Source organism: Ptiloglossa arizonensis, chromosome 3 (assembly GCF_051014685.1).
Source record: "Ptiloglossa arizonensis isolate GNS036 chromosome 3, iyPtiAriz1_principal, whole genome shotgun sequence".
NCBI lineage: Eukaryota > Metazoa > Arthropoda > Insecta > Hymenoptera > Colletidae > Ptiloglossa > Ptiloglossa arizonensis.
In genome coordinates, this window is record NC_135050.1 from 26283345 (window position 1) to 26311052 (window position 27708).

The following is a 27708-nucleotide window of genomic DNA, read 5'->3' on the forward strand; positions in this document are numbered from 1 at the left end:
ATGATACCAACGGTGACGAGAGCGTCCATTTCCGATGACAACCGCGCAAACAATGATTCCGTTTTTAAGAAACGAAACTTACCGAGACTGTGAATGACGTTAATGTGCAATTTATTCGAAGCATGGATTATCTAGCGAGCAGCTATCGAGCGGTTGCTATCGATTGAAATCAACGATCGATCGTTGTTAAGGGTACGACGAATTCGAGCTATTGTTTCGATTCGAGTTACTGTTTCGATTCGAGTTGTTATTTCGATTCGAGGCGATCGGTGTATTAACGCGCTGTTATTCGATTCGCGCGTACGAGACGTTAGTACGGTAAATTGTGCATGCATATTCACGATTGTTGCAAATAAACCAAATTTTCCAGTAACTGTTGTTATTTTCTACCGCAAGATGCATCTCAGCTGACAACCACTCGAACAAACAAACATGCACGAAACATTCAACGCGATCGTTTCTATTTTTTATGATACACCAGATTATCGAAAACGATAGTCCTACGTGAAAACATCTTAGAGTTCTCCATTTTCAATACAAGGTGTGTGTTCCATTTTAATTTATAAATGCATACATTTTACACCGACGAGAAATTGTGCAAACACTCGGAGAAATTGTAAATTTGTCGAAAAAAAAAATATATATATACCATGTTTAAGAAAACGTAAGTAACTTTAACGATTTTAAATGTACCTAAGTAACTTTTAAAGATTCCCCTCGATGTCCCTCAATCTCCTATAAACGAGTTTTTATCGATCACGCGCGTTTCGACACGTGTATGCATTTGTACATTGTGTTTCCGTTGACTTCGAATTTAAGTTTTCGTACGAAATATTAAAAAAAGAAAACGAAGTAACACTTGCTAGAACTATTATCGTCCCTCGCCCCTTCATTCGTTACCAATCCAGCGATATTATCGAAGTTCGCATTTTCAGTCAAAGAAAAAAGAAAAAAGAAAATCGTTAATTCTCAAACTTCTCAAGCTTGGATATTCCAACGTTCGCAAAACAAAGGAAACGAAAAGAAAAAAAAAAAAAGAAAAATTAAAAACACCAAACAACGAATTCGAAGAGTTAATCGGTCCAACGTGGGAAAAAAAAAAGAGAAAAATAATAAACCAAGTCTCGTCGAGGCGACGTCAACGATCGACGCTGGTTAGTGACAGATCTCAGCGAAAAATAAATAAAACAAAAAAAAAAAAAAAAAACGAGAGAGAAAAAAAAACCGGGTACAAAGAATACCAACAAAGGGTGGAGGTACACATTCGCGAACTGGTACTCAAAACAACAGAGACAGAAAGAGAGGAAGGGGACAAAAAACAGAAAGATGATCAAAAGACAAAAAAAAAAACGATCACCCGTGGACGGGACACTTTCGCGCCCATCGAGGGGAACGCGAACGAAAGATGCGAGTACAGAAAAACTAGACGAAGTAAGATATAAACGAAGATGAAAAAAAGAAAAAGTTCCAAAAAAAAGAGACCAAAGAAAAAAAAAAGAAAAATAAAATAAAGTAAAAACAGAGAAAGACAGACAGAAAGAGAGAGACAGAGAGAGAGAGATAGAGAGACAGAGAGCGATAGATGAATATTATGGAAACGATATGTACCGATAGAAAAAAAAACCACGTAGCCTGCGTAGCCCCCCCGGGCATAGTCAGCCCAGTCTTGCGAATCTAGAGAAAAGTTGCGCGAGGCTCGTTCCGTGGACCGGTTGCTCACGGCCAAACACGGGCCTCATTTTGCCCCGGGCCATCAGCAATGGTCGGTTCTCGGGTTCACGTGGGACGTGGGATTGTTCAGTAGGGGGGAGTCGTTGGTTTTACGGGTCCGTAACGCCTGTGGCACGCTCTTGGTGCTCTTGATGCGCGGACATAGAACGTTCACCTTGTAGGCCCATGGTGGTCTCCTGCTCTCGAGTACCTTGAAGGCCAGGGAGGGCACGGCGTCGTGATCGGTGGCTATCGGTGATTTCCTCGTCTTCCACGCCTGATAATAACCGTCCTCTTTGCCAACGATCCGTTCCTGCCTGGTCAGAGGATGCGCGTTACGACAAACCTCGCCATTGTTCTGATCGGGTACCCTTTGGGTGGCGTTCTCGTTCTCATGGAGCCTTCTCCAGGATTGCTCGCAAACGGGGGAGTACTCCGGCGATGTGAGCCCGCTGGAATAATTGGAACAGTAGCTCTCGTCGTAGCTGAAACCGTTGCTGGTCAATGGTAGACTGAGGTACTCTCGTTTGGTCGGTGGGTCGTTCTTCTCCGTAACCTCCGGGAGAACCGAGTCGTCGTTCAGTAGCCTGAACAGTCTAGAGTGGGTCTGGGTTCTTTGATACTTCCTGATGTTCTTGGACGAGGTGCACTCCGAGTCGGTGTCCACCTCGGAGATCATCCGACTCATGTCCGAGGTGACGCCGCTGTCCTCGTCGTCGGTCTCCTCTCGCGAGTTCTGCACGCTCAACAGATGTTTCGTTTCTTTGTTCTTCTCGTCCTCCTCGCCACCTTTCCTAGACGTGTCGTTCCGTTCGGGAAGATCCGCGGTCAGCAGGAAACTCTCCCCGCTGTCCACGTTGCTTTCAGCGCTCCAGTTGCACACAGACACCACCACTTCCGGCTTGGGCGTGCTCTTGTCGAAACGACGGGTCTCGAGATTGTTCTCGATCTTCGTAGCGTTCAACGACTCCGATGACGCGGTCTCCTTGCTCACGGTGTCCGGATCGCCACCATTGGCTGTACTTTCACCGGTTGCTCCACGTTCCTCTTGTTCCTTCTCCGATCTGGCTTCCTCCTTGCGCGTAGACGTTTTCCTCGATCTGATCGTGAACTCGGTCTCGACGGTCTCCTCGCAGTTGATCCTGCCCAACCTGGTCGGTATCTTTCTCAAAGTGAAATTCACATGCGGTATCACCGGTTCCTCGTTCTTCTCGGTTTTGTTCTCGAGGGAGTCCTCTTTCGTTCTCTCGTGGGTCCTCGATCTGCGTTTCGCGTCAGAAGTGTCCCTCTTGACGGTGAAGTCCACGGTGGTGTCGTTGTTCACGAGGAAATTCGCGGACACGTCATTGCCTCGCTCGTGGGACCTGTGGTCTAGGTTTCGCGTGTTACGCGGCTCGTCTTTCGCGCAGGGTCTTTCCGGTTTGATGGTGCTGTCGCCAACGATCACCGTGGTGACGTCCTCGTTGTTCTCCGAAACGGAGAACTTGAACCTCAATGGCAAACTGACGCTCACGGTGGTGGTGTCCGTTTCGTCTGGCGCGTCGTCGTTCCATTCGGTGACTGGGTTGGCCTCTTGGGGTCGGGGGCTCTCGGATTCGGCCTGTTCCACGTCCTCGTAGATGACACTCAACTGATGAGGGAACGACGCGGTACCGTCCGTTTTCCCTGGTTCGCGTTCAATCTGTTCTTCGGCGTCGGAGTCGCAGTCGGTGTTGTTCCTCTCGGAGGGCGAGGAGGATCCGTGTCTGTCGTCGCGGGACTCTTTGTTAGAGTTGGTCCTCGTTGGGTTCCTATCCGGGTCCTTGTCGAACCTACCGTGAGGATTCAGGCCAGTGGAGTACGCCAGATAAGAGTCTGAGTCGGAGTCGTCGGTGTCCGAGGAGGTGTCCTCGGCGTTGTTGTCGCTGCTGCTCTTCGAGGACTCGATCACGGACTCGTTGTCGGTCTGGGATTCGGAGTCACTGGAATCAGTGGAGTCACTGGTGTCTATGTACGTGTAATTTAATACGGTGACGTTCAGACCGCCCCCACCGCCGTTGGGGTTGGCGCAAGAGGTCTTTGACTCCAAACGATTTGGTTCCTGAACGTTTCCATTGGTAACCGGTACGGTCATCGTCTCGGGTATCTCCTCCTCGTCGGTTATGTTCAACGCGGTGGTGCAATCGCTGTCCTTGCTGTTGCTGCTCGCGGTTCTGGACATACTGTTCGCTCTGCCCCATCGAGGCAGACCGTTCAGAGCCAACGGACTCGCGTCTTTCGAGGTTTTCGTTTCGTTGCTCTTGGTGTCCGGGATATTCGCAACCGGCTCGGTCTTGGTTGTCGCGGCGACGACACCTTGCCCGTAAACGTGGTTGCAATTGTTATTGCTCTGAGACGTAGCGGGGACAACGTACTGAGGATAAACACCCGGATACGCGTTCTTCCCGCTATTCGTTGGATCGTACCTCGGATAATTCGCGCAAGTCTGATTGTATATGGGGAAGTAAATGTAGGCAGTGTTGTCGGGTTGACAGGGATAGGAGTCGTTCGCGACACCGGGATAAGGGAGAGGATAGTAGCCCCACCAACTACCCTCGGGACTCCAAAACGGAGGGGGACACGGGGGAGGTAGAAAGACACCCTGCTGATTGCCCGGCACGTTATTCTCTGTTTGGCAGGTGTAATCTGCTTGACGATTTTCTTGCGTGGCTACAACAAACAGCACAATGCATTCAGACAAGTTCAACTGGTCCCATTTCGGGGACGTGTGGTGTGGTCTTGCGTTCTTCCCTTTCTTTTCTGTATTCTTTTTTTTTCCGATCGTTCCTTTTTTCCTCCCACTTCCCGTTCGTTTCGCTTTTATTTTCTCCGCGCGCTTATTATCTTCGAAGCTTCGGAATCTGGACGTTGAAAGGACGCACCACGGTAGACATTTACTTCGCGATTTACTTGCCAACCATCTATGTACACTTTGGAATTTATTTTTCTTCTCTACTTTACTAATAACTTCTCTAAGAATAAATTCAATACATTTTCATTTGTTTCGATCGATGTAACAATTATTATTATATATTTTTCTATTTTCTTTAATTATAAAAATTGGATCAATTCCGTTAAATTTTCTTCGAAATTGCGTTGCTCAGCGTAGGGGCCCCTCGCGAGCTTGCTCGCTTACCCCCACTACGCATCATACCCACGTTCTCGACCAACCGCGTGACACTGAACGCGCAGCCATTGCGAGCCGGCGCTAGTGTCGCGCGGAGTGGGAGAACCTCGCAGTGGGGGAACCGCGGAGTGGGGGAACCACGGAGTGGGGGAACCTCGAGGTCACGAGGCCACACCGCAGTGACAGCAACGCGTGGTAAATGTCTAACGCAGACGAACTTCCGGCAACTTAGAAACCGAACAGACAAGCGAGGTGGCACGAAATTGGAGCATCTGACGGCAAGGATAAGCGACGTGTAATCGGACGGTTACGTGAAAGAAAAAAACGTGTGATCCTGTGTTCAAAGGAAAACCATCGAAAATTTCGTAAACGCAAAACCAGCTCGTCGATGATCACCGACGGGAGGATACTCGAATCGTACGGCATTTCCCCGTGTAAAGCGACGATTACGTTCGAGAAGGGAAACATGCTCGTAATATTCTGGACGGAATTGTGTCGAGGGACTTTTCACTTCTTTTCTCTTATTTTTTAACAACTCTGTCTCGATCTATCTCGATAAAATCCGACGAGTATTTTTCGAAAATCGTCGATCGTATCGACGAATCGATCTTAGAACGAAAGCTTCGCGCAAAAGTTTCCAAAGTCTTTGGGACAGTGATTGCAATGTTTGATACAAGATTTTAAATATTTCGTAGCGAACCGATCGGTAGACGATGGATTTCTTCTATTTACGGTGGCGTACTAGCGCGAATTTAAAAAATGTAAACGTATCCAGAATATACGGAACATATTTTACGTACGTTTCGCGACGCGTGAAATTCACGGTCTACCGATTAGAGTTCGCCAGCGATTACGCGAAGAACGATCCGTTCGAATTTACGAAATTTGCCTCGAAGAATCCGTCGGAATGGAATAAAAACGAGGATAGAAGTTTTCACGAGCTTTCGTAAGAGACGTTACAGCTTCGAGAAAAAAATTATATAAATTACGGTCCTCGATCCGTAAATTTGTCCGGGCAAAATTTTAACACCGTTCGAGGTTCTTTTCGAGATAAATCCGTTCGTAACGCGTGAAAAAAAAAAAGAAACAAAAAAATCGTTTCGGAGTATTCGATCGAGATAGAATCGAAGCCCTTCCTGCCACATCCTCGACGTTCTGTCCTGTATCAGAGTCCAAAATATTTGTATCCAGATACATGCAAGTGAGCACTTGTAATTATAAGTAAATCCCAGCGATAGTGAACACGTGAAATCATTAATATAACATGCAACATTCCCGTTAAGTACCCAGTCCATTCGTAGCTTGCCATACTTCCGTATTAATATCTAGAGTACTATTCGTGTACGAGGCGGCTATATCGAGTCGATCGTACGACGACAAACGGATCAAGGAAGAGTACTGCTATCTCGAGTCGATTAAAATAGATCGACGATTCACCTACCGAACAATGTTTACGTTTCGATCAACGCGCGCTCTACGCTCCGCTCCGATGGCCAAATCCCGATCGCGAGTTCACCGACGAAAATTCACGACCGCTCGATACTGCGCTATTTGTCGAGATAGATGATTCTCGAGCTCGCGTGATCGCGAAAATAATTATTGCACATTGCTCGTGATCTCGACCTCGGATTCGTGGAGAGAGAGAGAGAAAGAAAGAGAAAGAAAGAGAGAGAGAGAGAGAGAGAGAGAGAGAGAGAGAGAGAAAGAGAGAAAGAGAGAGATTCGTACACGCGAACGTTTCCCACGCTCTCTGCCCGATAAATCGACCCAAACGCTCGAGGAATTTTCGTTATTCCTGTGAACACAGGATTCGGGAATGTTCCAGCGACGGCACGCAAATGATTACTTTCGGTTCAATCATTCATTAGAACTGTGAGACGCTTGTCACTGAACATTAATGTACAAAAGGGTCAATAGAAGCTTTTTGCGATTAATCTTATGGACGAGTAGCGTGTTTGGTTTCCTGCGTGAATTATGACGTGTGTACGCCGCACAGATTACGTATCGAGGTGATTCGGATAATGTTCGAGTTTTCGAGTTTCGTTTATCGATACTCACCGACACTCTCCGGCGCAGTCATAGCTTGCAGTATCCTGAACGATCTCGAGGGAATCGCGCTGCCCATGTATTTCTTTGGTTCCGGAACCTGTTGCTCGCTCGGTGGTAGGTTCACTTGTGTTTCCTCTGTAAAGTGCACCGATTGAGTAAGGATCCATACGGACCGTGCGAACGACGAGTCGAGGTCATCACCGTGTACGAGTCGAGGCAAGATCAATTGGCCGCTAAAGCTCGCTCCCCACCCCTGAACGGGAGTGAGAGAAGGTAGTACGGCGGGGGCTGTCCCACTCCCTCGCGCATCGTGCGTTGAAAGCACTTGAGTGGGAGAAGGTCGCCAATCGCGTCAATGCATGAAGCGCGGAGTGGAACGGCCCCCACCGTATTACCTTCTCCCACTCCTCTAGAGAGAGGTACTGTGTGGGTAGTACTACCTTCTCCCACTCCTCTAGAGAAAGGTACCACGTGAGTAGTACTACCTTCTCCCACTCCTCTAGAGAGAGGTACTGCGTGGGTAGTACTACCTTCTCCCACTCCTCTAGAGAAAGGTACCACGTGAGTAGTACTACCTTCTCCCACTCTTCTAGAGAGAGGTACCACGTGAGTAGTACTACCTTCTCCCATTCCTCTAGAGAGAGGTACTGCGTGAGTAGTACTACCTTCTCCTACTCCTCTAGAGAGAGGTATCACGTGAGTAGTACTACCTGCTCCCATTCCTCTAGAGAGAGGTACTACGTGGGTACCTTCTCCCACTCCTCTAGAGAGAGGTACTATGTGGGTACCTTCTCCCACTCCAATGCCTTCAAGACATAATGCGCGAAGGAGTGGGACGGCCCCAATACCTTCCCCCACTTTTCCAGAGAGAGGTACTACGTGGTTACTTTTTCCCACTCCAATGCCTTCAGCGCACAATGCGCGAAGGAGAGAGACGGCCCACACTACTACCTTCTCCCACTCCTGTAGTGGGTGGTACTATTTCGGTACCTACTACCCACTTCGGTGTGCGAGAGCTGCTCCGCGCACCGTTTAGACTCCCAACCACTCTCAACGATTGTAAGAGACACGAATAGTTTAGAAAAAGACTAATACCGTCGCCAATTGAGCGAGGGAAGTTCTACAAGCATTCGAAGACCCTATGGTGGGGATAACAACTCGATAACGTTGCCCGGCCAATTGATTTCGCCCCGACCGAAGTTTACTTACCAAAAGTCTTTGAATTTCTATTCTGCCTCTTATTTATGGCGGACGGTGGTCGTGGCGCTGTAACACACGCGTGTTTGTCCTTAGTACTTACTTTTCTCGGTGTCGAACTATCGTTGTAGGTGGAACGTTGCCTTTCGTTTTCAAAGCAGTTCATTTTATTCGGAGTAAAGTCGGATATAAATGGAAAAACGTACTCGTGGGTGCAACGAGGGCTTCGCCGGAGTCCGTCATGGTTTGCAAGAAGCGGAAAGCACGGGACGGTATCGCCGCACCGCGGTATCGTGGATCCTCCTCGTGATGTAGGGAAGAGTCGTTGTCGACTGTAAGAAGGACGGGAGCAACTTCGTTAAAACCAAAAACGAAAAACACGGTAATTAAAATATCTTTTTAAGATGGAGTCTGATAAAAAAATGTCTGATAAAAATATAGATTTCTATTTGAAAAAACAAAGTCGACCTGCGAATAAAACGCTCAATAAAAATAGGAACGATGTAACCGAGAAACTTCTAGAATTTAACACTTCTTCCGAAAATGCATTGTTTTCAAGGCATCTGAATATGTTGTATATTCACAACGAATGTTTTACTATCGTTAAATGTATGTTTGCTTTCAATCCGCTCAATGACACCGTATCGCTCTCAACATTCGTACCTTGTTCCTTGAACTTGTTCATTAAGATTCTGTCGTCTTCCGACAGCTGCAGTTTACGAATCTGTTCCGGATCGATGTCGTTCGGTGCATCCGTGTCGGTGATCTTTTGAAGAACGCGGAACGATCGAGACTGAACCGGTCCTGAGTCCGACTGCACAGTTGGTGGTGGTCCACGTTGCTGTACCCTGTTAACAATTCAACATCATTGATGTCGTTCGTTGCAAATGACATCTCCCATGGCGCTTCGACAGAGCGAAAAGGTTAAGTGTATCTTTTCTACAGATACGAACAAAATATAGTACTCTCAAGAAGAATGTAAACAAGTGATATCAAAATTCGTCTAGCTCGTTGGTAGCCTAGTTGACAACTGACGAGCTCTGCGCATCGCTCACTACTCACACTTTCGCGGTCTGATTCTCGACGTTTGGTCCATTGTTCCTGACCATCGGTTGCGAGTACGAGACATTCGTGATCGGTCCACCGATGGGTTTCTTCTCGCTGCCTTCAACCATAATGGGTATGATGTACCCACCGCCAGTCGATGGTATGGGTTGCGGTGGGGTCACCGACTGTTGTTGCACCTGATTTTGAACCTGACCCTGACCAGGTGGCTGACCCCACCGTTGTTGATGGTGAGGACTCGGTTGTTTGAACTGATGGTGTCCCGGCTCGTGTTTGACGTCGAACACGGACGGTCTGTCCTCGATCTGAACGAATCAACTCGTGTCAATCGCGTAGATCGTGGAACGAGGACAACCTTTTTCTTTTTCAAGGAAAAAAGAAACACTTACGCGAATAGGTATCACGCGTTCCTGTTGATGCGTTTGCGGACCGACTTGTTGCGTCCCTGGAGGACTGGAGTACGGACGTTTCTGTTGTTGTTGTTGCTGCTGCTGCTGCTGCTGCTGTCCAAACTGTTGAGGCTGTTGTTGTTGGTATTGGTATTGCTGGGGTTGCTGAGACAGAGGCCTCTGTTGAACCGGTTGCTGTCTCTGCTGAGTTTGTTGCCACTGTTGCGGCTGCTGCTGTTGCTGTTGCGTTTGCTGAGTCGGTGTATAAATCGGTGGCGAAGTCGGGCTATCCGGTGACGAGCTCTGCTTACCCACGCTCGAGCGTTTCGCCCACTCGGGCAATTCCTCTTGAGGCTTGTTCTTATTCTGAAGCCAAGGCGTCGGCGCCTTGGCCAGGGTCACTTGGGTCGGGGTGCTGGGGCTCTCCGGGCTGCCTGGTTGCACCGGAGTCGTCGCGACGGGCGTCACTTTGGTCTCTGCTTTGGTCGCGGGTTTCGCTGGCTCCGGCTGTTTCTCTGGAGCTGGAACTTTCATGGAAAAGGATATTGTCCACGGTTCGTAGCTAATATCGTGCGTGTTGCGTCGTGTTCCGTGCATAGTGTTCATGGATTTGGATGATTTAGGGATCTAGAGACGATTCGATACGACTGCATTATCTACTCTCTAGCAGCCATTTACTGTCAGAGGACTTGGAATAGTTCATCGTATTCGAATCATCGAGATTGGGGGAACACTTAGGTGTCATAGCTACAGTATTGCAAGAAAGATTGGATCATCTTTGCTACTGAAGTTTGACACAATTTTGTCAGGAACACTTAGGTACCCTGGGCTACAACAATTGCAAGGAAGATTACTGTTAGATCATTCTTGATACTGAATCTTGACACAATTTCACGAGGAACACTTAGATACCCTAAACTACACTAATTACAAGGAAGATTGGATCATTTTTAATACTGCAGTTTGATACAATTTCATCAGGAACATTTAGGTACCCTAGACTACAATAATTGCAAGGAAGATTACTGTTAGATCATTCTTGATACTGAAGCTTGACACAATTTCACGAGGAACACTTAGCTACCCTAAGCTACAGTAACTGCAAGGAAGATTACTCTTGGATCATTTTTCATACTGAATCTTGACACAATTTCATGAAGAACACTTAGATACCCTAAACTACACTAATTACAAGGAATATTGGAACATTTTTGCTACTGAAACTTGACACAATTTCGTCAGGAACAAGACCTGTACTAGTATCGCGCTAGGTGTTATTCGGTTCCCAACAATCGGATCCTAGACTCTCTAAACCTATTAATGAAAATGAAACACGATTTTTTGTAGAGTGTGTAAACATTTGATTGAATTATACATTCTCCATTTTGGAAAACGAAATCACTTTCCGAACAATCCAATATATTCTTCGTACACTTTCGTTGCTTTATTTTTACCTAGAATGATATTTTCTCCAAGTCCACTTACCGATCAACGGAACCCTGTTCGCAGGTGGTGTCTGGGGTGTCCTGATGGCCGAAGGTTGCGGCGGAATATTGGTCGGGAAGACTGGTATCGCTACTTGGGGCTGAACAAACAGATTCGGTCCGGTGTTCGGGGTTGGCGTCGTTTTCGGTTCGAGCGCCGATTTCGGGGGTCCCTCGATGCCCTCGTCGTTCGCGTTTTTCGCCACTCTGCGCGCCATTCGTGGACTTCGTATCTGAGAAAGGTCCAATTTGCCCCCCATACCCGGCGTGTAGGTGAACGGTTTCTTGTCCTTCGTCAGCATCGCGTTCTGAATGGCCGCCGGTGGCTCGTAAGCATCGTTGTTAACGATCTGCGGCCTTCTTATCGTCGGTGCCTGAATAAAAACACGAAATAACAGTTCGCCGACATAAAAACGCGTTAATTGCCCGATAATTGCGTCGTTGCTTCGTCGAACGCCTCTGATATGTCAATTTTTCTTTAATAATTATTTTAAGAATATTTTCGTTTAAGTTTCTATGTATACTTTTTTTAATAACGAGCTTCCATGTACATTTTTGTTTTTAACGAGCTTCCATGTACATACTTTTTTTAATAACGAGCTTCCATGTACATTTCCTTTTTAATAATAACAACCATCGTTTATCAACCGGTCAGTAATCGTTCTACATAAATGGTGGATGTAAAAAATGTTTTCTATCTTTTCCGTAATAGAATATGGAAATTACGTTCGAAGGTGACAACCGATAAGAAGGAATACAGCGAAGTAACTGTTCACGTTTGTAAAAATTCGGTTCGAGCAGTTCGATTTGCCACACAGCGTTCTATGAAAGCGCTCGAGAAAGGAGCACAGCCTCCGAGCGGCTCTAAATACGTTCAAATCGAAGAGACTGAGATTTTCGAGAGACATCATCGACGTAAGTACTTGGTGAAACGAGCCTAATCGACGTTACGGATTTCACTACAAACGACTACTATGATTTTTCACAAAATACAATGTCAGGTCACTTTTCACTATCGATACATATCTACTAATACGTGCTTAAGAGAAATCGCTGGTAGATCAATTTTCAAATGCATTTTCTCAAAAAGCAAAGTCTACTTTACAATTTCGTTATTTTACGTAAATTCTCGTCTAATTTTAAGCTATTTGTACCACCAATTTCAAGTCATAGTGTATAAGTATATACATGCATTCTTACTAGATATAAGATGCACTGAACTTTACAATTTTGTTATTTTACGTAAATTCTTCTTTAATTTTAAACTATAAATTATAAATTCCCTTCGACCTCATTCGTACCATAATTTCAAGTCACAATGTACAAGCATATAGATGCATCCTTACTAGATATAAAACTGCACTCTTGCAGATGCAATTTTCAAGTGCAATTTTCCTCGATGCAATTTCGTTGGTTCTCGAGCGACGATACCTCTCTGACCCGATTCGTACCGCGAATTTTTCGTACACAGTACGATTTTTGCATTGAGAAATGATCGTTTGTTATTATTATCATTATTATTAATAACCAAGACTCGTTCCTCACCATGGTGCGAATTATCCGGTTCGAGGGCGGCGAAGATCGCGTTTTCGAAAGGAGAATCAAAACGAGACGCGAAACACACGATCGGTGATCGAGTCCAACGACAAAACGACAAACGATCTATCGATCATGCTCCTCGGTGGGTAAATTTCAACGACGATTGAACGCGATTCGCGCACGACGAGTCCCGAACGCGAACTGAGGAGGTTCGGCTTACCTCCACGGTGTTGATCCTCATGGCCGGCACCTGGCCAGGTGCTGGAGGCGGTGGAGGCGGTGGAGGTGGCGCGGGACAAAGTCCTGGAACGATTAACGATTTAGTGGAATGCTGACGAGGGCCCCAGGTATGTGGGCCCACCGCTTTCGCGCGTTCGCCGCGGACACGCCGGAAACCACCGAGCGTTTCACGAAGACTCACCGTCTCGTTTGCACTTTTATCTCGCGAGATTAGAAATCGGTTAGCAACGACCACGACAGTGCCGTACCTAGATATCACGGGGCCCACTGATACAATTTCGATGCAACCGACCGGAAAATTACAATTTTTAAACCCCTTAGCTCGCGAACTTCGAAGCAATCGTTCAGAATTTGCATACTCGATCGCAATTCGCCATTTCTGATTTTTAGAAAGAAAATTAACAAATTTTCATTTTCGTCGCGAGGTAATTTCATTCCTCGAGTGGAGAGGGGTTGATAAATTTTCTGACGTTGATCGTTATAGTAAAACGTGTGCTTGAAAAATATCGATTTTTCAGGAAACTATATTTTACGTTTCAATTTTTATACGCGAATCCGCTGTGGGAATAATACTAGGTTGTTGGATAAGTTTCGTCGTGTTTTCCGTTGTTAAAGAATACTACACTTGAACTTTGAACAGCTGTAAATGTACGAACGAGTCGACAAATCTACGCGAAACTTCGCACATGTTTATGAAGTAGTAGTACCATTTCTAGAAAAATAAAACGATCAATCTAATAGCTCCATTTCTTATCGAACGACAAAACTTATTGAGCAATCTGTTACAGTGCCCCAAACAAACTTGTTACAAATATACAGTGTCTCAAATAGCTTGTCACAAATATACAATGTTCCAAACAAACTTGTCATAAATATACAGTGTCCTAAACAACTTGTCATAAATATAGTGTCCCAAACAAACTTGTTGTAAATATACAGTATCCCAAACAAACTTCTCATAAATATACAGTGTCCTAAACAACTTGTCATAAATATACAGTGTCCCAAACAAGTTGTCATAAATGTACAGTGTCCCAAACAAACTTGTTGTAAATATACAGTATCCCAAACAAACTTGTCATAAATATACAGTGTCCCAAATAAACTTCTCATAAATATACAGTGTCCTAAATAACTTGTCATAAATATACATTGTCCCAAACAAACTTGTTACAAATATACAGTGTCCCAAACAACTTGTCATAACATTGAGTGTCCCAAATAAACTTCTCATAAATATACAGTATCCCAAACAAACTTGTCGTAAATATACAGTGTCCCAAACAAACTTGTCATAAATATACAGTGTCCCAAACAAACTTGTCATAAATATACAGTGTCCCAAACAACTTGTCATAAATATACAGTGTCCCAAACAAACTTCTCATAAATATACAGTGTCCCAAACAAACCTCTCATAAATATACAGTGTCCCAAACAAACTTCTCATAAACATGACGTTAAACTTCGCACGTGTTCACCAAACGTTAGTACCATCTTTGGAAAAATTTCTTATCGAACGACAAAACTTATCGAGCAATCTATTATAGTTCTAAAAGTGTATCGATACAATTACATTCGTTTCTTTTCTTACAAATTGTCGGCCCCAGGACAATTCTACCGTTAATAATACCATTCTGAGAGTATAATACCATTCGTTACGACGCCTCGCCAATTGATCGATCTCGTTAACGTTTTACAATTTCAAACTGGTAGCGCTCGGTGAGTTACTTTCGCGTTTGATCTTCCGATTAGAACCAAAGCTTCTAACGCACGAGACAATCTGCAAAGATATATCGATCCTGTCGTGTTTATTTCCGAGTTACCTTCGTAAATACGCGGGAAGAATGTTTCTCGAGCGGGAATCCGGCAATATCTGTACGATTTTCAACGTCACTCGCACCAAGTGTTAGCATCGTCGCCAAAATTTCGTTACGCGTCCCGCTTACTTAACGTTCGGTTTATAAACATTTTCACCGGGGGACTCGCGCGGTTGCGCAACATGTAGTTTTCGACGATGCGCGCATTGCTTGCCGTTTCTGCGATTCGTCGACGACTGTTATGTGTACAGAACGAAACGTACGGCTGAGAACACCTACGTGTCCGCGTTATTTTCGCGAGTACGAGAACCTTGCGAAGGTTGCGCGATTCCAAAGTACACAGCGCCATTTTTCTTCGGTGGTCGCGCGCTCGCGGAAACTTCGCGAATAAAATCACGCACCGGAACGCGAACCAGTCGATCGCGAAACCGAAGTCGAACAAATACACGCATCGTGGTTTAAAAATTTAAACATTATACGGATATTCGACCGTTAATATTCGTTCGACACAATTACTACACCTCCGATCAATATGGCGCCCATTTTACCTAATTTTGATCGCACGCTACATTGGATTGTTCGGAAAGTCATTTCTTTTTTTTCAAACACGATTTTTTTTAGAGTGTATAAATTTGTTTAGAGTTTATACAATCTAAAAAATTCGTGTTTCATTTTTACTAGAAAAAACGAAATTACTTTCGGAACAACCCAATAAATTATCTAATATATTTTCCTTCGTTCTTTTGTACATTTAGAAACATGTGTTCGATGTTAGTTAAGTAGAGAAAGAAAAATACTCGTTCAAATATAGACAATAAAAAGATCTAATTTTATTTAATTTTGATCACACGATATAAGTTATCTAATATATTTTCCTTCGTTCTCTTGTACATTCACAAACGTGTGTTCGATGTTAGTTAAGTAGAGAAAGAAAAATACTCGTTCAAATATAGACAATAAAAAGATCTAATTTTATTTAATTTTGATCACACGATATAAGTTATCTAATATATTTTCCTTCGTTCTCTTGTACATTCACAAACGTGTGTTCGATGTTAATTAAGTAGAGAAAGAAAAATACTCATTGAAATATAGACAGTAAAAAGATCTAATTATTATTAAGGTTGGTGAGACTTTGTCGCGAATTATTGCCATGTTTCCTATTCTAAACGTAGTTAGTAACGTAAAATCTAAGAAAAGTTTCTTTTCCGTTAAATCGTGATTTCCATTGTTTAAATTCCATTGTAATCTCCTGAAACGATCGATATTTTTCTTTCGTTCGATTTCTTTCACGGTTGAATTTATTATTTCCAAGCCACGATTTCTTTACGGTAGATTTTCTGCAAGAGAAAAAATGAAACACGAGAGGAACAAAAGGTGTATCAGGGGCGTGGTTGGACAGAGTGTCGTTTAGAAACCTAATCTCGATTACGTTACAAGGTTTAACGACACCGCGGTGGTTCAATTTACGCGAATCGTTTCACCTTAAATTTACAAATCCAGCGTTAATGTTGATCGATCGAATCCTTGGTTCGTTAGGTAATCGTTGCACACTGAGCGTTATTATTTGCACGTCGAGCGTTTTACGCGTCTTCGACGAGTTTCACGAACGACGAAATCTCTCGTCAATGTTAATAATTACTTACACTCGGTGTGGATGTACGTACCTGTCGCTGGACCGTCCGAATTCCTGAAAAGAGAACAGCTGGTTAATTATTCACGAGAATACAATCGAAGGTGTATCGTTAACCCTTCGCGATCCGATGCTGAACCGATTCGAATTATTGGGTTGTTCGGAAAGTCGTTTCGTTTTTTTTTTAGAGATAATGAAACACGATTTTTTAAAAGTGTATAAACATTTGATTAAATTATACATTCTCCATTTTGGAAAACGAAATTACTTCTTGAACAACCCAATAATTTCGAAAGAGAAACGAAATAAAGCTTGGATGGTCGGTGAGATTTACCGATTAAAAATGTTTTCAAAATGTACGTAAAGAATTTGCAAAAAATCAGTACACGATCGTAAAGGGTTAAAAGGTTCATATAATTTATAGATACAGGAGAAGGTCTTTCACTACCGATCAAAATTAATTAAGTAGATAAAAGAATAGAGTCGTGGAATACATTTATGCGTAAGAAATCTTTCGACGAAGATTCGGTGCAATGGATGCAACGCGAAGATTGGGTGCATGTGCATTGCACGAACCAGAGAAGTATGAATTATTTCATTCGCGATGTAAAACTAAATTTCAAATACTATTCTACGTGTAAATGTCTTTTATCAAAATTTGTTACCGACCCATGGACACCTAAAAAAATCTACTAACCGAATATCTGCTCGATAATAAACCTAGTAACAATTTTTCGTCCGCTACGAGTAACAATGTCGCGTTTCTGTGAATTATGCGTTTCTTATTATCAAATTACCGCAAAGAATCTTTCCTCCTTTCGTTAAGTATCACTTACGCTGCGAATGGCATTTTTCAAAGTTGTATCTTACCATTTTTTACGACGAAAAAAAAGAAACTTAAAATGGGCGGTACTGAGAGACCTTCCCTTTTGGGCATTCCTAAATAATTTTATACAATCCCGCGCGCTTTGAAATCGACGGACGATAATTCCGTACGGTGCAACGTATCGTTAAATTTCGGGTAGAGAATTCCGTCTAAGTCTAGACGTGGCCGAATCGTGTTTAAATATTCGCCGAGATGGTCGTATCGCGTAATTATCGCGCGGGACGCGATGCTCGTTCGAGAATTCGATACGGGACCGGCGTTGAATGCAATTACACCGCTAGGGATCATTCGGACGAGCACCAATTACAGGAACACACACGTGGAATATGCACAGAAAGATACCAGACAAGATTCGCTCTCGCCTTACGTCCGCCCGAAGCGCATTCCGGTCTTATCTGTGGAACGCAGTTACTCGAACGTTGAGTCACATTGCTCGTATTGGTATTTTAGTGCACCTACGCGAACCACGCGGTATTCGCGAACATACCGGTGCACGGGCCCGCTGTCAAAACTTAACGTTTCGATGGCTTTACGACCGCGTCCCAATTAACGTTTCGAGGACGACGCGAGATTTTTCACACGGATCGTCGACAACGAACGACACGTCCCGATCGAGGATCAATGTTTTTCGGCTTCGTACGAAGGGGTGTGTTTAGGAGTGGCCGTATTTGGGCCAGTTTGAGAGATGAAAAATTGATGTAGTACGTTTAAGAATGTAATTATAGGACTAGAAGTGATCGAAATGTCATCACTTTTTTGAGACAACACGAAGGGGAATATTAAAAAGTGGCCTTATTTGGGCCAGTTCGAAAAATGAAAAATTGATGTAGTACGTTTAAGAATGTAATTTAAGGACTAGAAAGTGATCGAAATGTCATCACTTTTTCAAGACACGTTGGAAAAGTTATTAAAAAGGGGCCATATTTGGGCCAGTTTGAGAAATGAAAAATTAATGCAGCACGTTTAAGAATGTACTTTGAGGACTAAAAAGTGATCGAAATGTCATCACTTTTTCGAGACACAAACGAAGGGGAATATTAAAAAGTGGCCTTATTTGGGCCAGTTCGAAAAATGAAAAATTGATGTAGTACGTTTAAGAATGTAATTTAAGAACTAGAAAGTGATCGAAATGTCATTACTTTTTCAAGACACGTTAGAAAAGTTATTAAAAAAGGGTCATATTTGGGCCAGTTTGAGAAATGAAAAATTCATACAGCACGTTTAAGAATGTACTTTAAGGACTAAAAAGTGATCGAAATGTCATCACTTTTTCAAGACACGTTGGAAAAGTTATTAAAAAGGGGCCATATTTGGGCCAGTTTGAAAAATTAAAAATTGATGCAGTACGTTTAAAGATGTCATCTAAGGACTAGAAAGTGATCGAAATATCATCACTTTTTCGAGACACACACGAAGGGGAATATTAAAAAGTGGCCATATTTGGGCCAGTTTGAAAAATGAAAAATTTATGCAGCACGTTTAAGAACGTAATTTAAGGACTAGAAAGTGATCGAAATGTCATCACTTTTTCGAAACACACACGAAGGGGAATATTAAAAAGTGGCCTTATTTGGGCCAGTTTGAAAAATAAAAAATTAATGCAGTACGTTTAAAGATGTCATCTAAGGACTAAAAAGTGATCGAAATTCAAGACACATTGGGAAATGTGTTGTTAAAAATTAATCCACCGACTCGTGCGATCACGTTGCGATTGTCAATGTTTTTGGCTACGTACGAAGGAGAATATTAAAAAGTAGCTGTATTTGTTTCAGTTTAAAGAATTAAAATTTTATGTAAGTCCTTTAAGAATATCATCCAAGGATTAGAAAATAATCGAAATGACCTTATTACTTTTTCGAGACACAATGAGAAAATTGTTAAAAGTGAATACAGATATTATCGAACGCATTCGTATTAAACGGTCGATCGCGACATTACAGAAGTATGTACAGTATGAATTTATCTTGTCGATGTATCACCTTGTTATCGAGTCGAATTTTAAAAACAATATACAAAAGACTTTCGATAATGCGGCGCGCATAACGCCGACCATGACCATGCCTTACGAACGTCATTCGACAATTATCACGTTGTATTTCGCACGGACAAAGAAGTTGACATTTCGGTACGTTCTACATTTTGTATATTCTATTTTTCTCGATAAATCGCATTACCGCGTCAACTGTGGTCGTTTTTGTAATTACATTTTTTCTTTTTCCGCTAATTTTAATTTTAAAATAAGAACACATATGTAAGCTGATAACAAAATCGATAAGAAAGAGCATACAAAGTAAACCGAAGTAAAGCGAAGGGAAAAGAAAGTCTGCGCAATCGCTCGACGGAATAAGATTTTCGATTTGTGGAAAGAAGATAAATTTTTAACGCTTCGGCGAGAAAGATCCTTGCAAAATTTTTAATTCTTCTCGAGAAATTGGAATCGAAGTTTCCTGAAAGAATTTCTCTCGTTCACATTTTCAACACTCGGTCGAGAAAGATCCTTGCAAAATTTTTAATTCTCGAAAAATTGAAATCGAAGTTTCCTAAAATAGTTTCTCTCGTTTGAATATTTAATATTCGGTCGAAAAAGATTCTTACAAAATTATTAATTCTTCTCGAGAAATTGGAATCGAAGTTTCCTGAAAGAATTTCTCTCGTTTAGATATTTAATATTCGGTCGAAAAAGATTCTTACAAAATTATTAATTCTTCTCGAGAAATTGGAATCGAGGTCTCCTAAAATAGTTTCTCTCGTTTGAATATTTAATATTCGGTCGAGAAAGATTCTTACAAAATTGTTAATTCTTCTCGAGAAATTGGAATCGAAGTCTCCTGAAAGACTTTCTCTCGTTCAGATTTTTAATGGAATCGAAGTTTCCTGAAAGAGTTTCTCTCGTTTAGATTTTTAATATTCGCTCGAGAAAGATTCTTACAAAATGGTTAATTCTTCTCGAGAAATTGGAATCGAGGTCTCCTGAAATAGTTTCTCTCGTTCGGATATTTAATACTCGCTCGAGCAAGATTCTTACAAAATGGTTAATTCTTCTCGAGAAATTGGAATCGTGGTCCCCTGAAAGAGTTTCTCTCGTTCAGATTTTTAATGCCCGGTCGGGGTAAATATTTATACAAAACGCTAAGCGTTAAGAGGATCGCCGAGGCATTTTTAATCGAATGCACGACGCCCGGCGTGATTCATCCGAACGCACCAGCTGACACAATAAAGGAACCAAGTTTAAAAATACCTGGACACGCGGCGTACACCGTGACGCAAGGTGAAATTTGTTCGCTTCCACGCGCGAACGTACTTGAAACCGAGTCACGGTGGCGATTTATTTATTTGTCACGGGTGCAGAACGCCGACGAACGTTGCGATCGCTCGTTTCTAAACTGTTTTTGGAGTTACCAAGGAACGTACTGACGGTAACCTACATCGTCACGACCGCGAGTTATCTTTCGACGACTCGGCTCGTTGTTCGTTAACCGAACCTTTTAAGGAAACTTCCCACTCGGCGGAAGGTTGCCCCTCCTTAATTACTTTTCGAATCGAGAGGCCACGGTCGAGTTTCGACGAATAACACGAAACGTTGGAAAATATTTCATTTATTTATTTGTTTCTTCTTTATATTCATACTGATTGTCTGTTCAGCTGTAGAGGTCTACCAATAGTTGGAAAGTTAGCACGAAATGTTGGAAAATATTTTATTTATTCTTTATATTCATATTCATTATCTATTCAGCTATAGAGACCTATTAATAGTTGCAAAGTTAGCACGAAACGTCGGAAAATACTTTATTTATTTATTTCTCTATTTTTCATATTCATATTCATTATCTATTCAGCTACAGAGGCCTATTAATAGTTGCAAAGTTAGCACAAAACGTCGGACAATATTTCTATATTTTTTATACTCATATTAATTATCTATTCAGCTATAGAGACCTATTAATAGTTGCAAAGTTAGCACGAAACGTCGGAAAATACTTTATTTATTTATTTCTCTATTTTTCATATTCATATTCATTATCTATTCAGCTACAGAGACCTATTAATAGTTGCAAAGTTAGCACAAAACGTCGGACAATATTTCTATATTTTTCATATTCATATTAATTATCTATTCAGCTATAGAGACCTATTAATAGTTGCAAAGTTAGCACGAAACGTCGGAAAATACTTTATTTATTTACTTCTCTATTTTTCATATTCATATTCATTATCTATTCAGCTACAGAGGCCAATTAATAGTAGCAAAGTTAGCACGAAACGCCGGACAATATTTTACTCATTTATTTCTCTATTTTTCATACTCATATTCATGACCAACTCAGCTATAAAAATCTGCCAATGGGTGTAAAATGAACTCTGACGGTGTAAGATCAGCGACGACTACAAACCTGTCTCTTCTCTTTGCAAAAAAAAAATAAAACTCTTTCATATGTTTTCTCACGAAGTAAAGTTTCCAAAAACTTCTCGCAGGCCTAGCTTCGCAATTAACCGATTCGTGTACGCTCGTTTCTTTTCAATTAAATTCGAACCACCAAACAGTTGAGTTATCGTCGAACTCGTTAAAGTAGAACCTCGATAAGTACAACCTCGACTATTGCATAATGGTAAGCAGCGTGTATCATAATTTATCCCGTATCTGGTTACATCGGAACGTGCGATTTTTGCAAAGAAATGGAATTAATATTTTGATACCCACCGGGAGACAAAGTAAACCGATCATACGTACGTATTGCACCGAGAAACGAGTCTCAGTGTCGCGTACACTTGTACACATCGGGTCGTGTACGTTACAGAAATGTCACGGGGATATTTTCTTTAGGATCAGCTCCGCGCGTCACGATATTGGATGGAGATCAAAACAATGCCCTATGTTTCGGTTTTATTTTCGAAGTTTTCGTCGAGTCTATCGGAGCTGGTAGAAAATAACAACGTTCTATCGGACGCGGTAGGCGGTCCGGCAACTATTATCGTCTTTGTATCTTTGAAATTATGGGAGTCACGGTATCGATTCACAGAATTGGACCACACCTCGAGAAAAAGATCTATCGTTTAATTCGAACGAGTAAAAACGAGTAAACACGAGTATCGTGTATATAAAGAAATCCTCCTTCCTAGCAATTATTTGGTAAATTATTATTTCGTAACTTTCACGATGCCCGAATTTAAGTGAAAACTCAACGATCGATTCGTCTCGATAAATGTGACACTGGTCGTGGTTGGGATTTTAGAAAATTGTTCCTCGAACGAAAGAGAAAACGACTCGATTTCTTGCCACCGTTAAGATATTTAATTCACCTTATCTTATATTTATCAACGCGACCTATATTTTTCTGTTTGCGCGAATTACGTAGCCGAGGTTGCTCGTTATTTATTCAACGACGTGCAACACGATCGTGACACGAAAAATGGTCAGGAGTTATTTCACTGATGAAACAGCGTTTAGTTACGATTGTGATGAACCGCTATTTAAAGAGACGGTATTTTTACAACAGTTTCAAGGAGCAGTCAGCCACTATCTGCTCAATATTGATAGACCTCTATTTTTACTATTCGCACTGTCGGTGTATCGTCCCGACCGACTATACCGTTCGTCTCTTTCGTTCGTTAGGTGACTGAACCTTTGAAAATAGTCACGTTACTTCGAAACTCAAGACCGAACGATCGATAGAGTTTCGCACGATGATCTTCGACCAGTAACAAAATTAGCCATTTATCGTCTCGGTGTTTCTAGGTTAACGAACGTTTTACACGCACCGCGTGAGCAATTTGTAGAATTTACAAAAACGTAAAACATCTTTCCCTCGAGGAGTACCAGATACTAACGTAAACTCTCGATCAGCGATGTTCTTCGACAAGAATATCCGCCGTTTAGGAAGATGTGTCCAAATTCGATTTCATCGATATTTCTTTCGAAGGAGGAACTGTGTAAAATAAAAATCACGGTGCAACGAATTTCGTTATCGTAGTATCGGTAATTTAATAAAACATATACACATATATATTAAAAGAAAACTTTTAATTCCAAAATTAAACGAGGAATTAAAATCAAGAGGTCTAAACGTCGAATAAAATAAAAATCACGGTTCAGCGAATTTTGTTATAGGAGTACCGGTAATTTAACAAGATATATACGCATATAAATTGAAAGAAAACTTTCAATTTCAAAGTAAAACGAGAAATTGAAATTACAACGCGTTAAGTGTTCTATATCGAAGACGAGGTTTAGTCAAGGTTTATGTCTCGCGTTCTATTGTCGTGCATTTATTCTCATCGTACATAAACGTGAATTATCTCGTTTCTATATATATAAATAAATAAATAGAATAAAATAGTAACTACGTATTTCAATTTAGTTGGTCTAGAAAATATTTTCTACTCAAAATCGTAGAAAATTTTCTACGCGTAAAATTACGATACACGACACCTATAATCCGAGGGGAAATGCATACAACTTGCATTCTGCGACAAATTATCTCACGAAATACGTCGACTGCTTTCATTTGGCCTATCATTTAAATTACTCGAGGTTTATTCGTACTTCAATTCACTTCATCTAGAAAATATTTCCTACATAAAATAGAAAAGTCGTAGAAAATTTTCTACGCGTTAATAACAACGACATCTATAATCGAGAGGGAAAATGCATTCAGCCTGCATTCTGCGTCAAATATTTATCACGAAATACGTCGACTGCGTACTTTTATTTAAGTTAATCGAGGTTTATTCGTACTTCAATTCACTTCATCAAGAAAATATTTTCTACATAAAATAGAAAAGTCGTAGAAAATTGTCTACATGTTAACAACAACGACATCTATAATCGAGAGGGAAAGTGCATACAGCCTGCATTCTGCAAGGTTGTATATTTGTCAAATATTTGTCACGAAATACGTCGACTGCGTGCTTTTATTTAAGTTAATCGAGGTTTATTCGTACTTCAATTCACTTCATCAAGAAAATATTTTCTACATAAAATAGAAAAGTCGTAGAAAATTTTCTACACGTTAATAACAACGACGTCTATAATCGAGAGGGAAAATGCATCCAGCCTGCATTCTGCGTCAAATTATCTCACGAAATATGTCGACTGCTTTCATTTGGCCTATCATTTAAATTACTCGGGGTTTATTCGTACTTCAATTTACTTCATCAAGAAAATATTTTCTACATAAAATAGAAAAGTCGTAGAAAATTTTCTACGCCTTAATAACAACATCTATAATCGTGAGGGAAAATGCATACAGTCTGCATCAAATATTTGTCACGAAATACGACGACTGCTTTCATTTGGCCTATCATTTAAGTTACTCGGGGTTTATTCGCATGCGTGGAAAAATTTCCTCTCGTAAAACGAATTCGTCGAAGCAACGGCAGACTTCTGGTCTGCGCGAAAATCACTCGCTTTTAATAATAGACTTTTTCGAGAACAACGCGAATCAACGGCGCTTTTATTTTGGCACGTCGATCGCGGGGCACGTGTCGTTCGTTTCACATCGTCGACTCGCTCGCGATTCGTGGAAAAGTTTACCGAGTTTTCCGTGCGATTCGCGCAAATCGTTTACACCGATGCTATTTTTCGACAAAAATCGGACGAACGACCGCGTAGATCGCGGATCTCGAGCAATCCCCCCCACTAATTTTAACCTTCCCGGATTCACGTGACTTTTCATTGCATAATCGTCTCGTGTATCGAAAATATAATCTTCGTGTCGCGATTCTTTTATAACGTACGTATTCAACCCTGGATCACACCTCGGGTCTTTCTCGACCCCTCGTCACCCGTATCGTTTCTTCACGATTGAAGTTGTTGTAATAGTAATTTATTTTACTATACTTTTACGCGTATTTTCCCACTCCTTTCATTGTAAAATAATGTTACGAAAGTTACACGTATCCGGGATATTTCATAACCACTCACTCGGTAAAGTCGAACGAAGAAACGTTTTAATGTTATTTATTATTTGTACAGAGAATATGTATAGAATTTGGAAAACACACGTTTCATTTGATATCAATTTTCGTTTCATTGACTGAACGAATTTTAAGGACGATTGAAAAGTCGAGATGAATATAAAAACCTATGGAGGACCAATTAAACGAATTAAAAGAACACCAATTTTCTTTGCACATGACTAAATAAATATTATACCGAAAGAAAATTGAACCAAGGATCGAGGTTATTAATTTTCCGTTGATCGAGCCTGGGTCTGTTCCGACCCACGCTCGCAAGTACCTGCGAGAGAACGATTTATCGATGAGTAACTTAAACCGAGGGTAGGCAGGTACTATAACGAGGTAGATGCTATTCACGCGCCAGAGATGATAATAAATATAAACTTCGACGCGACGAATGCCAAATTATACGTATGTACAATACATTCTGAGTCTTGTTTATCATTTGTATACATTGCAATAAGCAAGTATTATTTTTTATATATTCTTTACATTTTCTTCATACATTGTTTGTATTTCGGTTACATTTCATTTGAATTCTTTTTCTATCTTATTGGTGTACTCTACTTTTTTTCTCACAAAATGTAATGTACGTTTCGAAGTTTTAATTTCAAAATGTCGTTCACTCTGACGAAATAATTACAAATCTAAACGACAAAAATAGAAAAAGAACTAAATCCATCACTGACCCGTGTACGATTGCTAGAAGGTTGACGGAGAGTTAATAGTTTCTGAAAAAAATCAACGAATTTCGTTTTCGATGTTACGTGGAATTGACGCGTTTCGATGACACGCGAATTTAGGGTGATGGTAACATCGAATCGGGCGGATGACGTGATTCTTATCGCCGCTGGAACAACGAATCGTGAGTCTCAGCGGTTGTTCCATTTTTTTCGGGGAATTCATCGTGCGTTTTTGCGCCTACTCTATTTGAATCACAAGCATCCAGGAAGAGACGATGACTGGCGAAAAAAATAAACGTTGAATAATCGAATCGTCTCTTGTTTTCACTGGAATCGTTACTCGGTTCTGTCTTCTATTTTAACCCGAGTGCGTCCACTGGTAAAATATGTATATTTTTGTTTGTTAATTTATTGAAGTTTTATGGATGTTTCCTCGTTTAAAGATGTTACGTTGTCGTGGGTTTTCAAGATCGGGTAGCAACTCGTATCGCTGTTAAATTAGCCGGTGAGAGGAATTTGGAAACGTATATTGACTACTATAGTACAACAAGACGTAACTTTGCCCCTCTACGAACATTTAGAGTCTCTAAAACAATTTCGAAAAGCTCTAAATCCAGCTAAAATCGCGTAGCAATTTGTATCGCTGTTAAATTAGCCAGTGAGAGGAATTTGGAAACGTATATTAACTACTATAGTACAACAAGACGTAACTTTGCCCCTCTACGAACATTTAGAGTCTCTAAAACAATTTCGAAAAGCTCTAAATCCAGCTAAAATCGCGTAGCAATTTGTATCGCTGTTAAATTAGCCAGTGAGAGGAATTTGGAAACGTATATTAACTACTATAGTACAACAAGACGTAACTTTGCCCCTCTACGAACATTTAGAGTCTCTAAAACAATTTCGAAAAGCTCTAAATCCAGTTAAAATCGCGTAGCAATTTGTATCGCTGTTAAATTAGTCAGTGAGGAATTTGGAAACATACATTAACTACTATAGTACAACAAGCTATATCTTTGCCCCTGTACGAACGTTTAGAGTCTCCGAGACCTCTTTGAAAGACGCCCCCTCGAATAAAAAGAGAATTTTTACGTCCAAGCTACATAGACAAAATTTTGGTTACGACTATGATTCATATTTCGATTTCGATCGAATTCTTCGCTCGTTCGCTATAAAAAGTTATTTAAAGAAAAGCTCTGGCCAAATTAAGCGCTTGGCAAAACCTCTCGCACCAACGAATGAATGATATTTACCGCGCTATATATTGCAAATAACGCGACACCGTGCGAAATACCGCGAAAATCAAAGCAACTTGTACGTGTAATTTAGAATTTGATGAATCTATCAACAACAAAAGAAAACGGTTAAACCGTCCGTGTTTTTCGACGTTACAAATTTTCCTTCGCGTCCTACATCCGATAACACTATTTACCTACCGTGTATTATAAATAAAACGCGTAGTTTATGATTTCACTCCGAACGGTAAATTCGAAAGGACAAAAATTTTCATTTGCGGAGAGATCGATCGATTTTTGGAACGGAATAATGGACATTTTCTCTGGAGCGTGGGCTGGTACACGTGGTTGCGATAAATGTTTGGTTATTATCGTCCCGATCGTCGAGAAGCTTTTCTGTGAGTTGGTCGTCGCGCGTACCTCGTTAAAGCAACGCTCTGTGAAAGAACAGGGGTTCGGGGTTCCCGTTGGATCGAGGCGAAATCGACCGCGATCCCCGGCAAAAGCCGAACTTTCTCGGAAAAGCTCGGTCACGGCGAATCGAAGGCGCGATGTCGCGATGCTCGGAACCCAGCCAACACAGCCCGTGGTGCGTACAAGTGTATTTAGGTAGATACGCGAGGCGTAGTTAAATTTAGAGCGGGCCGACCTGCGCGTTACCGCGCCGCACAAAATGC

General features: G+C 41.6%; 2 protein-coding genes across 3 annotated transcripts in view; one reads left to right on the top strand and one right to left on the bottom strand.

The window, feature by feature from the left end:
- LOC143143994 (uncharacterized) overlaps window positions 1-27708 on the bottom strand; it is a 41335-nt gene that overhangs the window by 1582 nt on the left and 12045 nt on the right. Inside the window, 10 exon segments of the mRNA XM_076305912.1 lie at window positions 1886-4398; window positions 6914-7039; window positions 8114-8170; window positions 8308-8433; window positions 8765-8949; window positions 9164-9471; window positions 9556-10082; window positions 11041-11413; window positions 12799-12881; window positions 16306-16328. Coding sequence (XP_076162027.1) covers window positions 1886-4398; window positions 6914-7039; window positions 8114-8170; window positions 8308-8433; window positions 8765-8949; window positions 9164-9471; window positions 9556-10082; window positions 11041-11413; window positions 12799-12881; window positions 16306-16328 — 4321 coding nt within the window.
- Window positions 11051-27708, top strand: part of LOC143143992 (uncharacterized) — a 43299-nt gene continuing 26641 nt past the window's right edge. For both annotated transcript variants that reach the window (XR_012991315.1, XM_076305911.1), the window contains exon 1: window positions 11051-11954. Coding sequence is in view for 1 of the 2 variants with exons in the window: in XM_076305911.1 (XP_076162026.1) it covers window positions 11711-11954 (244 nt within the window). In the remaining variant the exon portion in view is untranslated. The remainder of the gene's footprint in view (window positions 11955-27708) is intronic.